Source organism: Schistocerca piceifrons, chromosome 7, assembly GCF_021461385.2.
Source record: "Schistocerca piceifrons isolate TAMUIC-IGC-003096 chromosome 7, iqSchPice1.1, whole genome shotgun sequence".
Taxonomy (NCBI): Eukaryota; Metazoa; Arthropoda; class Insecta; order Orthoptera; family Acrididae; genus Schistocerca; species Schistocerca piceifrons.
The window spans coordinates 512190504-512204377 of NC_060144.1; the positions used below are offsets into that span (position 1 = coordinate 512190504).

Consider the following 13874-nt stretch of genomic DNA (forward strand, 5'->3'; position numbering starts at 1 on the left):
AAAGTGTTGGTTAGAGCTGTGCTATGTTGATCCTGTGGTGAACTTGTGTAGGTAGACAACGATGTGCACAAAGGTTAGGTGGTTGTGTTGCCGCCAAAACACGTTAAAGGGTGGAGAATTTCGGCAAAATTTCGAAAAAACTTCATGTAAATGTATTAAAAGGAGTTGTTTTGTGGTGGCAGATAATGAAAATGAGGCTAACAATTGTCTGACGAAGAAATAATGACGTTAAAACCTGTGGGAAGCGGCTAAAAATGATCAGTGATGTGAGAAAAACGGAAATGGAAATAAAGCAAAAGTTATTAAAACTAGCTGAAATGGTTGTTTAATAGGTGAAAGGAACTGTTTGTGAACTAGAAATGGTGGATTTTATAGCAGTGGTAGTGTTAAAGAGGAAAAAAGAAAAAAAATTTTTTTTGGTTATGGTTTGGAAGTGGGTTATGTATTACGTATTATTGAGTATATATCTGCGGGATAAAATTGTATAGTAGATTACGGTAAAAAGAAGAAGGTGAATACAAAGTGAAACTACTGGCAAAAACAGAAAGAGAAAATAAGAGGACAGAAAAGATTTCGAAATGCAACAGTGACAATAACAAACGTAATTGTTGTGTTCAAATTAATGATATGAATATAATAGAGGGAAACATTACACATGGGAAAAATATATCTAAAAACAAAGAAGATGAGACTTACCAAACAAAAGCTCTGGCAGGTCGATAGACACACAAACACAAACATACACACAAAATTCAAGCTTTCGCAACAAATGGTTGCTTCATCAGGAAAGAGGGAAGGAGAGGGAAAGACGAAAGGATGTGGGTTTTAAGGGAGAGGGTAAGGAGTCATTCCAATCCCGGGAGTGGAAAGACTTATCTTAGGGGGAAAAACGGACAGGTATACACTCGCACACACACACATATCCATCCGCACATACACAGACACAAGCAGACATTTGTAAAGGCAAAGAGTTTGGGCAGAGATGTCAGTCGAGGCGGAAGTAAAAAGGCAAAGATGTTGTTGAAAGACAGGTGAGGTATGAGTGGCGGCAACTTGAAATTAGCGGAGTTTGAGGCCTGGCGGATAACGAGAAGAAAGGATATACTGAAGGGCAAGTTCCCATCTCCGGAGTTCTGACAGGTTGGTGTTAGTGGGAAGTATCCAGATAACCCGGACGGTGTAACACTGTGCCAAGATGTGCTGGCCGTGCACCAAGGCATGTTTAGCCACAGGGTGATCCTCATTACCAACAAACACTGTCTGCCTGTGTCCATTCATGCGAATGGACAGTTTGTTGCTGGTCATTCCCACGTAGAAAGCTTCACAGTGTAGGCAGGTCAGTTGGTAAATCACGTGGGTGCTTTCACACGTGGCTCTGCCTTTGATCGTGTTCACCTTCCGGGTTACAGGACTGGAGTAGGTGGTGGTGGGAGGGTGCATGGGACAGGTTTTACACCAGCGGCGGTAATACGTAACCCACTTCCAAACCATAACCAAAAAAATTTTTTTTTCTTTTTTCCGCTTTAACACTACCGCTGCTATAAAATCCACCGTTTCTAGTTCGCAAACATTTCCTTTCACCTATTAAACAACCATTTCGGCTAATTCTAATAACTTTTGCTTTATTTCCATTTCCGTTTTTCTCACATCACTGATCATTTTTAGCCACTTCCCACAGGTTTTAACGTCATTATTTCTTCGTCAGACAATTGTTAGCCCCATTTTCATAATCTGCCACCACAAAACCACTCCTTTTAATACATTTACACATAGTTTTTTCGAAATTTTCCCGAAATTCTCCACCCTTTAACGTGTTTTGGCGGCAACACAACCACCTAACCTTTGTGCACATCGTTGTCTACCTACACAAGTTCACCACAGGATCAACATAGCCCAGCTCTAACCAACACTTTTTCGCCTTTTGTCACACCAGATCTCCAGTTGCTTTCTAGTTCACCTTTATCTCTCCCCATATATTTTTATTTTTATTTTCAGTTTCATTTCAGCCTCATGTTACACTTTCCACCTTCTAATACCATGTCGCCCTCACAACACTCCCACAATGACCCCATTAAGTTTTATTTACATTCCCTCCGAAAACATGCCTTCGCCCTAGCCAGATTACACTAGCATATTTTATTTTCTCAGGCTTGTCTGACATTTGGCATTACCCCCAAAGGCCTCACACTTAAAGTTCCCATCTCTGGCTGCAACCCTTCTTTCCATCAGTCCCTATACCAATTCCAAACTGAACAATCCATTGCCCTCACCCACCTAACCCTTCACCTACACATCAACTCAGCCAATGAACACACACGTCAACTCCTATCCTTAGTAAAAGTCCTCAATCTTTCCTCTCCCATATCCACACCGGTTGTTCAGAGCATCCTCCTACAGGCCTACTGCAAATTAGAACAGCATGCCACCCTCCACCTTAAAAAACTATCCAATCTCCTGGTTTCCCACCTCCGGAAAGGCAACTCACTCACCCTTCACAACCTTTCCAGCAAACCTCAACCTCGTCTCATTGCACACAAACCTAGTCTCTCCCATCTACTCAAGCTCCCACTTCCAGCTCCACTCCCTCCAAAACCCCAAAATTCCAATCAACACAATCTGGAACCACAACACTCTAATTCAGTAGTTAACCTTTCCTCCAAACCTCTCTCCCAATCCGAAACTTCTGTCCTATCCAAAGGCCTCACCTTCAGCCCCACTCCCAGATTCAACCAAAGCAGCCCTCGTCAAAGATTTACTGTCCTACACTCGTACTCTCTGCTGGAAATATCACTTTGCCACGAAGAAAAATGACCCTAATCCTACTCCTAATGATCCAACTCCCCAAGACACTATCCAAATTGAACCCTGCCTGGAACAGTTCCGTCCTCCGTCACAGCGGGACCCACCTCCTCTTCCTCAAAATCACCCCCTCCAAACCTTCCAGGAATTTCTGACTTCCGGCCTTGCCTTTCAATCCTTCATAAAAAACCTTAATCCTACTCCCATCACCACTGCTGAAGCCCAAGCTATCTGTGATCTGAAGGCTGACTGTTCCATCATCATTCTTCCGGCGGACAGGGGTTCCACGACAGTGGTACTTGATCGTCGGGAGTATGTGGCTGAAGGACTGCATCAGCTTTCAGACAACACCACATACAAAGTTTACCAAGGTAATCCCATTCCTGATGTCCAGGCGGAGCTTCAAGGAATCCTCAGAACCTTATGCCCCCTACAAAACCTTTCACCTGACTCCATCAACCTCCTGACCCCACCGACACCCCGCACCCCTACCTTCTACCTTCTTCCTAAAATTCACAAACCCAATCATATCGGCCACCCCATTGTAGATGGTTACCAAGCCTCCACAGAACATATCTCTGCCTACGTAGATCAACACCTTCAACCCATTACCTGCAGTCTCCCATCCTTCATCAAAGACACCAACCACTTTCTTGAACGCCTGGAATCCTTACCCAGTCTGTTACCCCCGGAAACCATCCTTGTAACCATTGATGCCACTTCCTTATACACTAATATTCCGCACATTCAGGGCCTCGCTGCGATGGAGCACTTCCTTTCACGCCGATCACCTGCCACCCTACCTAAAACCTCTTTCCTCATTACCTTAGCCAGCTTCATCCTGACACACAACTTCTTCACTTTTGAAGGCCAGACATACCAACAATTAAAGGGAACAGCCATGGGTACCAGGATGGCCCCCTCGTATGCGAACCTCTTCATGGGGCACTTAGAGGAAGCCTTCTTGGTTACCCAGGCCTGCAAACCCGAAGTTTGGTACAGATTTATTGATGACATCTTCATGATCTGGACTCACAGTGAAGAAGAACTCCAGAATTTCCTCTCCAACCTCAACTCCTTTGGTTCCATCAGATTCACCTGGTCCTACTCTAAATCCCATGCCACTTTCCTTGACGTTGACCTCCTTCTGTCCAATGGCCAGCTTCACACGTCCGTCTACATCAAACCCACCAACAAGCAACAGTACCTCCATTATGACAGCTGCCACCCATTCCACATCAAACGGTCCCTTCCCTACAGCCTAGGTCTTCATGGCAAACGAATTTGCTCCAGTCCGGAATCCCTGAACCATTACACCAACAACCTGAAAACAGCTTTTGCATCCCGCAACTACCCTCCCGACCTGGTACAGAAGCAAATAACCAGAGCCACTTCCTCATCCCTTCAAACCCGGAACCTCCCACAGAAGAACCCCAAAAGTGCCTCACTTGTGACAGGATACTTTCCGGGACTGGATCAGACTCTGAATGTGGCTCTCCAGCAGGGATACGACTTCCTCAAATCCTGTCCTGAAATGAGATCCATCCTTCATGAAATCCTCCCCACTGCACCAAGAGTGTCTTTCCCCCGTCCACCTAACCTTCGTAACCTCTTAGTTCATCCCTATGAAATCCCCAAACCACCTTCCCTACCCTCTGGCTCCTACCCTTGTAACCGCCCCTGGTGTAAAACCCGTCCCATGCACCCTCCCACTACCACCTACTCCAGTCCTGTAGCCCGGAAGGTGTACACGATCAAAGGCAGAGCCACGTGTGAAAGCACCCACGTGATTTACCAACTGATCTGCCTACCCTGTGAAGCTTTCTATGTGGGAATGACCAGCAACAAACTGGCCATTCGCATGAATGGACACAGGCAGACGGTGTTTGTTGGTAATGAGGATCACCCTGTGGCTAAACATGCCTTGGTGCACGGCCAGCACATCTTGGCACAGTGTTACACCGTCCGGGTTATCTGGATACTTCCCACTAACACCAACCTGTCAGAACTCCGGAGATGGGAACTTGCCCTTCAGTATATCCTCTCTTCTCGTTATCCGCCAGGCCTCAACCTCCGCTAATTTCAAGTTGCTGCCACTCATACCTCACCTGCCTTTCAACAACATCTTTGCCTTTTTACTTCCGCCTCGACTGACATCTCTGCCTAAACTCTTTGCCTTTACAAATGTCTGCTTGTGTCTGTGTATGTGCGGATGGATATGTGTGTGTGTGCGAGTGTATACCTGTCCGATTTTCCCCCTAAGGTAAGTCTTTCCACTCCCGGGATTGGAATGACTCCTTACCCTCTCCCTTAAAACCCACACCCTTTCGTCTTTCCGTCTCCTTCCCTCTTTCCTGATGAAGCAACCGTTTGTTGCGAAAGCTTGAATTTTGTGTGTATGTTTGTGTTTGTTTGTGTGTCTATCGACCTCCCAGAGCTTTTGTTTGGTAAGTCTCATCTTCTTTGTTTTTAGATATATTTTTCCCATGTGGAATGTTTCCCTCTATTATATTCATAAAGTAAATTCTTATTTAGATTAAATTTCTTCCTGGATGATACAATTTTTTTCATGCTCACATCACAGAGGAAATGCACAACTTCAATTTGTGTTGCTAACTTTTGTTTTCAGTAGAATGGTGCATTCATGGATGTGAAACCTTTTTGAGCCTTTATAATTTTTCAAGTTCAGATTTTTAATTGGATGTTTCATTCTGCTGGCATTCCTTCTACTAAAGTTTGGAATGTGTAGTGACCTTTTTCATTTTTGATGACAGGATGTGCAGAAGAAACTAGCAGAAGTTACTTATCTCCTTTGCTATGGGCCAGGCAGAGTTGTTGTCAAACAGGAAGGTCTTCCAACGGGCATTTATTTTATGTTGTCGGGTAAAGCTGGTATAACACAATCAGCTATAGACCCGGTGTCAAATGAACCTGTCATCATTCCAGCGGGTGATTTGGAGCCCGGAGATGTATTTGGAGAAATTTCTTTAATACATGATATTCCTAGAACGGCTACTGTAACAACTTACAGTAAGTTCACATATTATTTAGTGCCCAAATAAGTGTCTCTGATAATACGGCACTAGAGCATTTATTGAAGAGTACTCAAAATTATTTTCTTTTGTACCTCTTTTCTTTACCTGTTGAAGGCTTCTTTTAGAGACTACTTAATAAGCAACAAATGGTTCAGTATTGGAACAATTTCTGTTTATTGTAATAAATTAATTATCCACTGTTTTGTGCTCAAGAAGTTGGAAGTAAGTACTATAGGAAAATTAGTGAAAAAATTTCAGCTCTGAGAGAAGAAAATGAAATGTTTGTCAAAATTAATAGATAATTCTCTAAAGTTGAGGTGTTGGTAAATAAATAGTACATTTAGTTTCGTACTACACATGACATGACCTCTGCCTCAACAGCAGTTTGTGAGGAAGAAGTTGAAGAAATAGTCCGTGTAGGTAAACAGAGATACACCATGTTGTCATAGTGTCACAACAGGACAAGTCATACATGTTGCTGAAAGCTCTGTCAAAATATTGTGGTACATCAAAACACTGGTAAGTCTGCCAATACTGGCACTTGTCTGAGATGTGCAATTGCTGTTTTCAAATTTCCACACATAGTACAAACAAAATGGTGTGTAGAAATCTTTGTGTATTTACACAAATCTGAAACTGTCACAAAGTATCCAGAATGAGATTTTTCACTCTGTAGTGGAGTGTGCACTGATATGAAAGTTCCTGGCAGATTAAAACTATGTGCTGGACTGAGTCTTGGTCCAGTACACAGTTTTAATCTGCTAGGAAGTTTCATATCGGCACACACTCCACTGCAGAGTGAAAGTCTCATTCTGGAAACATCCCCCAGGCTGTGGCAAAGCCATGTCTCTTCAATATCCTTTCTTCCAGGAGTGCTAATTCTGCAAGTTTTGCAGGAGAGCTTCTGTGAAATTTGGAAGGTAGAAGACAAGGTACTGGCGGGAGTGAAGCTGTGAGGGTGGGTTGTGAGTCATGCTTGGGTAGCTCAGTTGGTAGAGCACTTACCCGCGAGAGACAAAGGTCCCTAGTTTGAGTCTTGGTCTGGCATACAATTTTAATCTGCCAGGAAGTTTCAGTCACAAAGTAATATGTAGGGTTTGTCATCTTTGCACCCATCATCATTCCATCCAGTGTGATGAAGTTCACTTACTATCTATATGCTGCTGTTTGAATATTTAATGCTATTATTTGTGCTGGAGTCCTATTATACATGGCAGTGACAAAGTTGGGAACACTGTGAAGGTAGAGGAGCTGCATATTTTAGTAATCACGAACCAGCAATGAATCTGCACATGTTTGTTTAGGAACACCGGAACTACACTGCCTGAAAAAAAAATGCTGCTGCACTCTGAAGGGTAGGAGGAAACAAAATTAAACTACACATGTTGAGAGGGTTTACGATGTTATTTCAGTGATTATAAAGTTGAGTCAGATTTATAAAGAACTTGTGCCATGTGTGGATGAGCGCTGTCTTGTTGAAAAATGGCACCATGATACTGTCACATGATTGGTCGCACATGAGGACAGGATACCCATGACAAGCCATTGTACCACCAAAGTTCCCTCAATTGTTACCAACTGTGGTCTGAACTTGTGCCTGATGACACCCCACACCATGACACCGACAGTAACACTGATGAGCCTCTCCAAAACATTAGAAAAATGAGACCTGTCCCCAGGTCGCAATCATACTCACCAATGATGGTCATTCGAGGTAGCACAGAACCATGATTCATTGGAACACCATTAATCAGCAGTCTGTGCTTCCTGGTCATGACATCACTACAAAAGTACCCGTTTGTTTTGTGACATTAATGGCAGCCTATGCACGGGATGGTAATTCTTATTCTAGCTTCTGCTAGCCTCTGATCAGTAGTGTGGGATAACACAGGGGTCCATTATTTTTTCTTGAACGGATAGTCACAGATGTGAAGGAGTTACAAATTGCTTAGTACACAGTACAGTGATCCTCCATTGCGGTGGTCAGAAGTGGTCAACTGTAACCTTGAGGATGGTTATGCCTGCCTTCATGTTCCCTTATAGTTCATCATGGGCCACTGTCATATCTGAATGACCCACAAATTTGGATATTGCATGATTCAATCAGCTGGCATTCTGGCCCGAGATGCTGGAGTTGGCAGTCATGGGTGCTTGAGGTGTGCTTCCTTGTGTTTATAAATGGTGTGTTTCTCAGTGCTGATGAGGGCTGTGGCCGAAAGCTTTATGTAAATGTCTTTTAATTGTTCCTGTTTCCAACTTAATGTGTTGTCTTTACAGTAAGTAGCAATCCGTCTTTTTCCTACATTGTTGATATATCTGTCTGGAGTATCCATTGTATGATTTTGTTAAAGTTGTTTGCTATTTCTAGAGAATCTAGAACACTTTTGCCATATTTGAGTCAACAGATGTCCTCTGTCCGTTTTATTGTTTTCCTCTTTCATCATTTATGAAAGACAATAAGTCTTTTGAGTGATTATGTCCTCTATCCTCAGCTATCTTAATGAATAATGCCTTTGTTTCTCTGTTGGAGCAGCAGTACTCATTCTTTTTTTGTTTTGAACACTCCACTCTGCTTGTCCGTACTAAGACTGTGTGCTTGTCCCCCCCCATAATCACTAACTACACCTTGTAACCTCCCTGCCCAAAGACCTGTCAGAACTGAAAATCTATTTGTATGCTGTACAGTAATAAATTTGGAAAACTACAATATAGCATTGAGAACAGTTTATAGTGCCCAAGAGGAAATATTTTAAACTTCGTTAAGTAATTGAAGGGGTACTGATAAGACTAAGCAGAAATAACTAGAAATTGATTATATGTGAGATTTTCAGTATAGAGTATGTTGTGTGGGCTACTGTGGCAATCAGCACTGTCACAAAAAAGGGAGGAGAGGAGTTGTGATGGTCAGTAGGAGGAATCCAAAATAATCTGTACAAATCACATGAAGATTAAATGAACATTTTACTTCTAAAAAAAAACAAATATAACTTAACTTCTCTTCATGAAGTGGCTGCCTGTGCCTCCTACTTGCAAGTACTCAAATAATCTATTACTACTGACAGAATGCAAGTTAAGTAACATCTTCCTATTAGTCTGTACTGATGCTCTTGAGGGCTGTGACTGAACTGGGACTACCACCGATGGGCTGCTAGTTAAATTAATGTTGACACGGGGTGCTGAACTCTGTCTTCTTGGAGGTGTGGTGTTGCCCGTTCTTTCCATTGGCATATGGGTCAGCATCTTCTTGATGCCATTTCGTGGCACTGTGCTGGTCAGTGTGCAGTCGATGCTTTAGGACTGCACAGATTTCATTTCAGATACTTTTGATCAAGGGATTGTAGAGTTACTGGTGTCCATTTTGATGGACTATTTTTTGTGTCTGTGTTTTCAGTTACTGTTATGATGAATTTATTAAATTTTAGTAGCTAGTGATTTAAATTTCATATCTTCTGTCTCACTGCCTTTGTCATCTGAGAATTCAATATCATTTGCCTTACTAAGTTTATTTGTTTCATACCTTAGTAATCCTGCAAATTGTCCTTGCCTTGTTTTTGAAATTTGATTATTTTTTATTTATTTACATTTTTAAATTGCATTAATCATTTTGCATGGATCCCATGGCGAGTTGATTGTGGCTTGTGAAAAGAAGTCAGTGATGTACATGTAATTTAAGTGCAACACAGTGAAATGATATTAGATTGCTGGTTCTAATTATGAACTAACCAGAAACATTCAATTTGAGAGTATAAAAACACGCTTCAGTGGAGCAGATGGTGTTTACCAGCAGAAAGTTCTATAATTCAGTCTTAAATCCACCATGTTATCTACGTTACATTTAAAGTGCTCCAGTTGGTTGTTGAATGCAACACCAACAACAATTCTGTACCAGTTTTGTACCCTTTGGAGTCTTTATAGAGGTTATTATTTTAGCCTGATGTTATGTTCATGGTTTTCACTCTTTTTTTGAGAAAAGAGTAATATTGGTAATAACATAGATAATTATGCATTTGTATGTTGTGAATTAGTTGTTAAAACACCTTGTTTTTTGAACAAGTCTTTACAGGATGCTCTAAAATTAACAACAGATACAATTCTTAAAAACTTCTTATGTTTTCAGGAAACATTGTCCCTGTACATTGAGTTCCCCACAAAATGATTCCATTACTCAGTAGTAAGTGTAAATATGCAGAAGAAACTAGTTCCTTAGTTTTTAAATTGCCTGTATCAGTAATTATGTGTATTGCAAACATGGGTGAACTAAGACACTTTATTAATGCTACATACATAAAAAAAAGTTTTGCATCATCCCAGTTCTCAGAACTCCTGAAGATAGATGTTCACTTTGGACATTGTATCACAGACACAGTCAGTTTGACTGTTCAGAGATGTCACTAAACCCACCCAAAGATGTAAACAACCATGCATGAAGAGCACCTATTAGATGGAGGGTGTGCGACAGCCAATCAGCTCCAGTCATTCCACCAGGAAGGAGGTACACGGCTTGTTTTGTCTGTAGTTCAACCATGCCTAGATGGTCAGTATCATGGTTCAATTGTGTCCACATTTTTACTTTGTGCCAGGAAGGGCTCTCAACAAGGGAAGTGTCCAGGCGTCTCGGAGTGAACCAAAACGATGTTATTCAGACATGGAGGAGATACAGAGAGACAGGAACTCAAGGGCTATTACTGCAGTGGATGACCGCTATCTACGGATTATGGCTCAGAGGAGCTCGGACAGCAATGCCACCATGTTGAATAATGCTTTTCGTGCAGCCACAGGACATCGTGTTAAGACTCAAACCATGCACAATTGGCCTAATGATGCGCAACTTCACTCCTGACTTCCATGGCGAGGTCCATCTTTGCAACCATGACACCATGCAGCATGGTTACAGATGTGCCCAACAACATGCCAAATGGACTGCTTAGGGTTGGCATCACATTCTCTTCATTGATGAGTGTTGCATATTCCTTCAACCAGACAATCATTGGAGAAGTGTTTGGAGGCAACCCGATCAGGCTGAACGCCTTAGACACACTGTCCAGCAAGTGCAAAAAGGTGGAGGTTCCCTGATGCAGCGTGGTACAGATGTGCCCAACATGCCTAATGGACCGCTCAGGATTGGCATCACATTCTCTCCATGGATGAGTGTTGTATATTCCTTCAGCCAGACAATCATCAGAGAAGTGTTTGGAGGCAACCCGATCAGGCTGAATGCCTTAGACACACTCTCCAGCAAGTGCAACAAGGTGGAAGTTACCTGATGTTTTTGGGTGGCATTATCTGGGGCCAACGTACACCGCGGGTGGTCATGGAAGGTGCTGTAGTGGGTGTTCGATGTGTGAATGCCATCCTCCGACCGATAGTGCAACCATAGTGGCAGCATATTGGCGAGGCATTCATCTTCATGGACAACAATTTGCGGCCCCATCATGCACATCTTGTGATTGACTTCCTTCAGGATAACGACATCACTCAACTAGAGAGGCCAGCATGTTCTCCAGACATGAACCCTATCAAACATGTCTGGGATAGATTGAAAAGGACTGTTTATGAACGACATGACCTACCAAACACTCTGGGGGATCTACACTGAATCGCCATTGAGGAGTGGGACAGTCTGGACCAACAGTGCCTTGATGAACTTTTAGATAGTATGCCACGACGAATACAGGTATGCATCAGTGCAAGAGGACCAGCTACTGGGTATTAGAGGTACCGGTATGAACAGCAACTGGACCATAACATCTGAAGGTCTCGCTGTATGGTGGCACAACATGCAATGTGAGGTTTTCATGAGCAATAAAAAGGGCAGAAATGATGTTTATGTTGATCTCTATTCCAATTTTCTGTACAGGTTCCGGAATTCTCAGAACCGAGTTGATGTAGAACTTTATTTCATGTGTGTGTATTTCATCAGCTACCTTTTCAGTAAGAGGCTGATACTATTTTTTATTTCTGTACTCATGTGTCCTGCAAAAAAGACAACATTTGCATCTTCTGAAACAACAAATGGAAGAATCATAAAACAGCAGAGGGTCCAAGAATGAACCCTGTGGTAAACAATGCATGATGCTCATGATGCTTCAAATTCTGAGTGACTATTGTTAAGTAATGGACATATAACTACCTCAGATTAGTTTCTGTCATTCAGATAAGATAAAAAATATGAGCCTGCTGTGTCTTATTACTCCATAATATTGAAGAATGTAAAATCCAGGATGGAAAAGTGAGTCTGGTCTTGCAAGACAGAGCATGTGGTCATCTGTGTGTGTGTGTATGTGGGGGGAGGGAGGAGGGGGGGGGGGGGGGAAGGCGGCACGTGTTCGTGTGTGGGTGCATGTGGTCTATCGGATGAAGGCCTTTCCAGCTGAAAACTTAACTTGCTTGACTGTTTTTGTTCTGCCTACCTGTGACTCAACATCTCCACTATATGGTGAGTAGCAGTCCTCCATAATATTCTAAATTTTGCATTAGAATATCATGAGTCATGTAGACCAAAGCTTTAACCAAGTCACAAAATATTCCCAGTGGTAGTAATTTCTGGTTTATTGAATCTATTTTCTCATCTGTCAAGATAAATACAGCCTACTCAGTTGACAAACAATGGAAAATCCAGGATGGAATGTAATAATATTATGGAAGGAAAGTTGCTACTCACCACATAGTAGAGATGCTGAGTCACAGATAGGCACAACAAAAAGGCTATCACATATAAGTTTTCGGCCAGCAAGGTTTTCATCAAAAATAGACTACACACACACACACACACACACACACACACACACACACACACACACACGCGCACACACACACACATGACTGCAGTCTCTGGAAACTGAAGGCACATTGTGAGCAGCAGCACAAGTGTATGATGGGAGTGGCAACTGGGTGGGGTAAGGAGGAGGCTGGGGTGGGGAGGGGGAAGGATGTAGGGTATGGGTGGAAGACAGTGAAGTGCTGCTGGGGAGCACACAGGGATGAGGTGGAGAGAGGATAGGGCAGCCATATGCAATTTGGAGGTTAGACAGAAGACAGGGAGAGGTGGTGGGTGGGGGAGGTGTAGCAGGAAAGGAGAGCAGTAAAAAGCCCAGGTGTGATGGTGGAATGAGGGCTGTGTAATGCTGGAATGGGAACAGGGAAGGGGCTGGATGGGTGAGGACAATGACTGACAAAGGTTGAGGCCAGAAGGCAGGAACATAGGATGTATTGCAAGGAAAGTTCCCATCTGCACAGTTCAGAAAAGCTGGTGTTGGTGGGAAGGATCCATATGATACAGGCTGTGAAACAGTCATTGAAATGAAGGATAGTGTGTTGGACAGCATGCTTTTCAACAGGGTGGTCCATTTGTTTCTTCGCCACAGTTTGTCGGTGGCCATTCATGTGGACAGTTAGCTTGTTGGTCATCATGCCCACATAGAATGCAGCACAGTGGTTGCTGCTTAGCTTGTAGATCACATGACTGGTTTTACAGGTAGCCCTGCCTTTGATGGGATAGTTGATGTTTGTGATCAGACTGGAGTAAGTGGTGGTGAGAGAATGTATGGACAGGTCTTCCACCTAGGTCCATTACAGGGGTATGAGCCATGAGGTGAGGGGTTGGGAGCAGTGGTTGTGTAGGGATGGCCGAGTGTATTGTTTAGGTTTGTAGATGGCGGAATACCACTGTGGGTGTGGTGGGAAGGATAGTGAGCAGGACATTCTCATTTCAGGGCATGATGAGAGGTAGTCAAAACCCTGGCAGAGAATGTAATTCAGTTACTCCAGTCCTGAGTTACGAGGGGAATGCTCCTCTGTGGCTGGACAGTGAGACTTTGGGAGGTGGTGGGAGACTGGAAAGATACAGCATGGGAGATTTGTTTTTGTACATGTTTGGAGGATAATTATAGTCTGTTAAGGCTATAGTGAAATCCTTGATATATTTCGAGAGGGACCACTTGTCACTGCAGATGCGAAGACCACAGGTGGCTAGGCTGTATGGAAGGGACTTCTTGGTATGGAACGTTGGCAGCTGTTGACGTGGAGGTATTGCTGGTGGTT

The 13874-nt window shown here is 43.0% G+C and overlaps 1 protein-coding gene across 2 annotated transcripts in view; it reads left to right on the forward strand.

Annotated features, from left to right (window-relative positions):
- Positions 1 to 13874, forward strand: part of LOC124805521 — a 185983-nt gene that overhangs the window by 76335 nt on the left and 95774 nt on the right. Inside the window, exon 4 of one of the 2 annotated variants that reach the window (XM_047266087.1) lies at positions 5574 to 5674. The exons of the other annotated variant lie outside the window; for it this stretch is intronic. Within the exon in view, the coding sequence (XP_047122043.1) occupies positions 5574 to 5592 (19 nt within the window). The 3' untranslated portion in view covers positions 5593 to 5674. Of the gene's footprint in view, positions 1 to 5573; positions 5675 to 13874 lie in introns of those variants that run through there. 2 annotated transcript variants of the gene reach the window in all.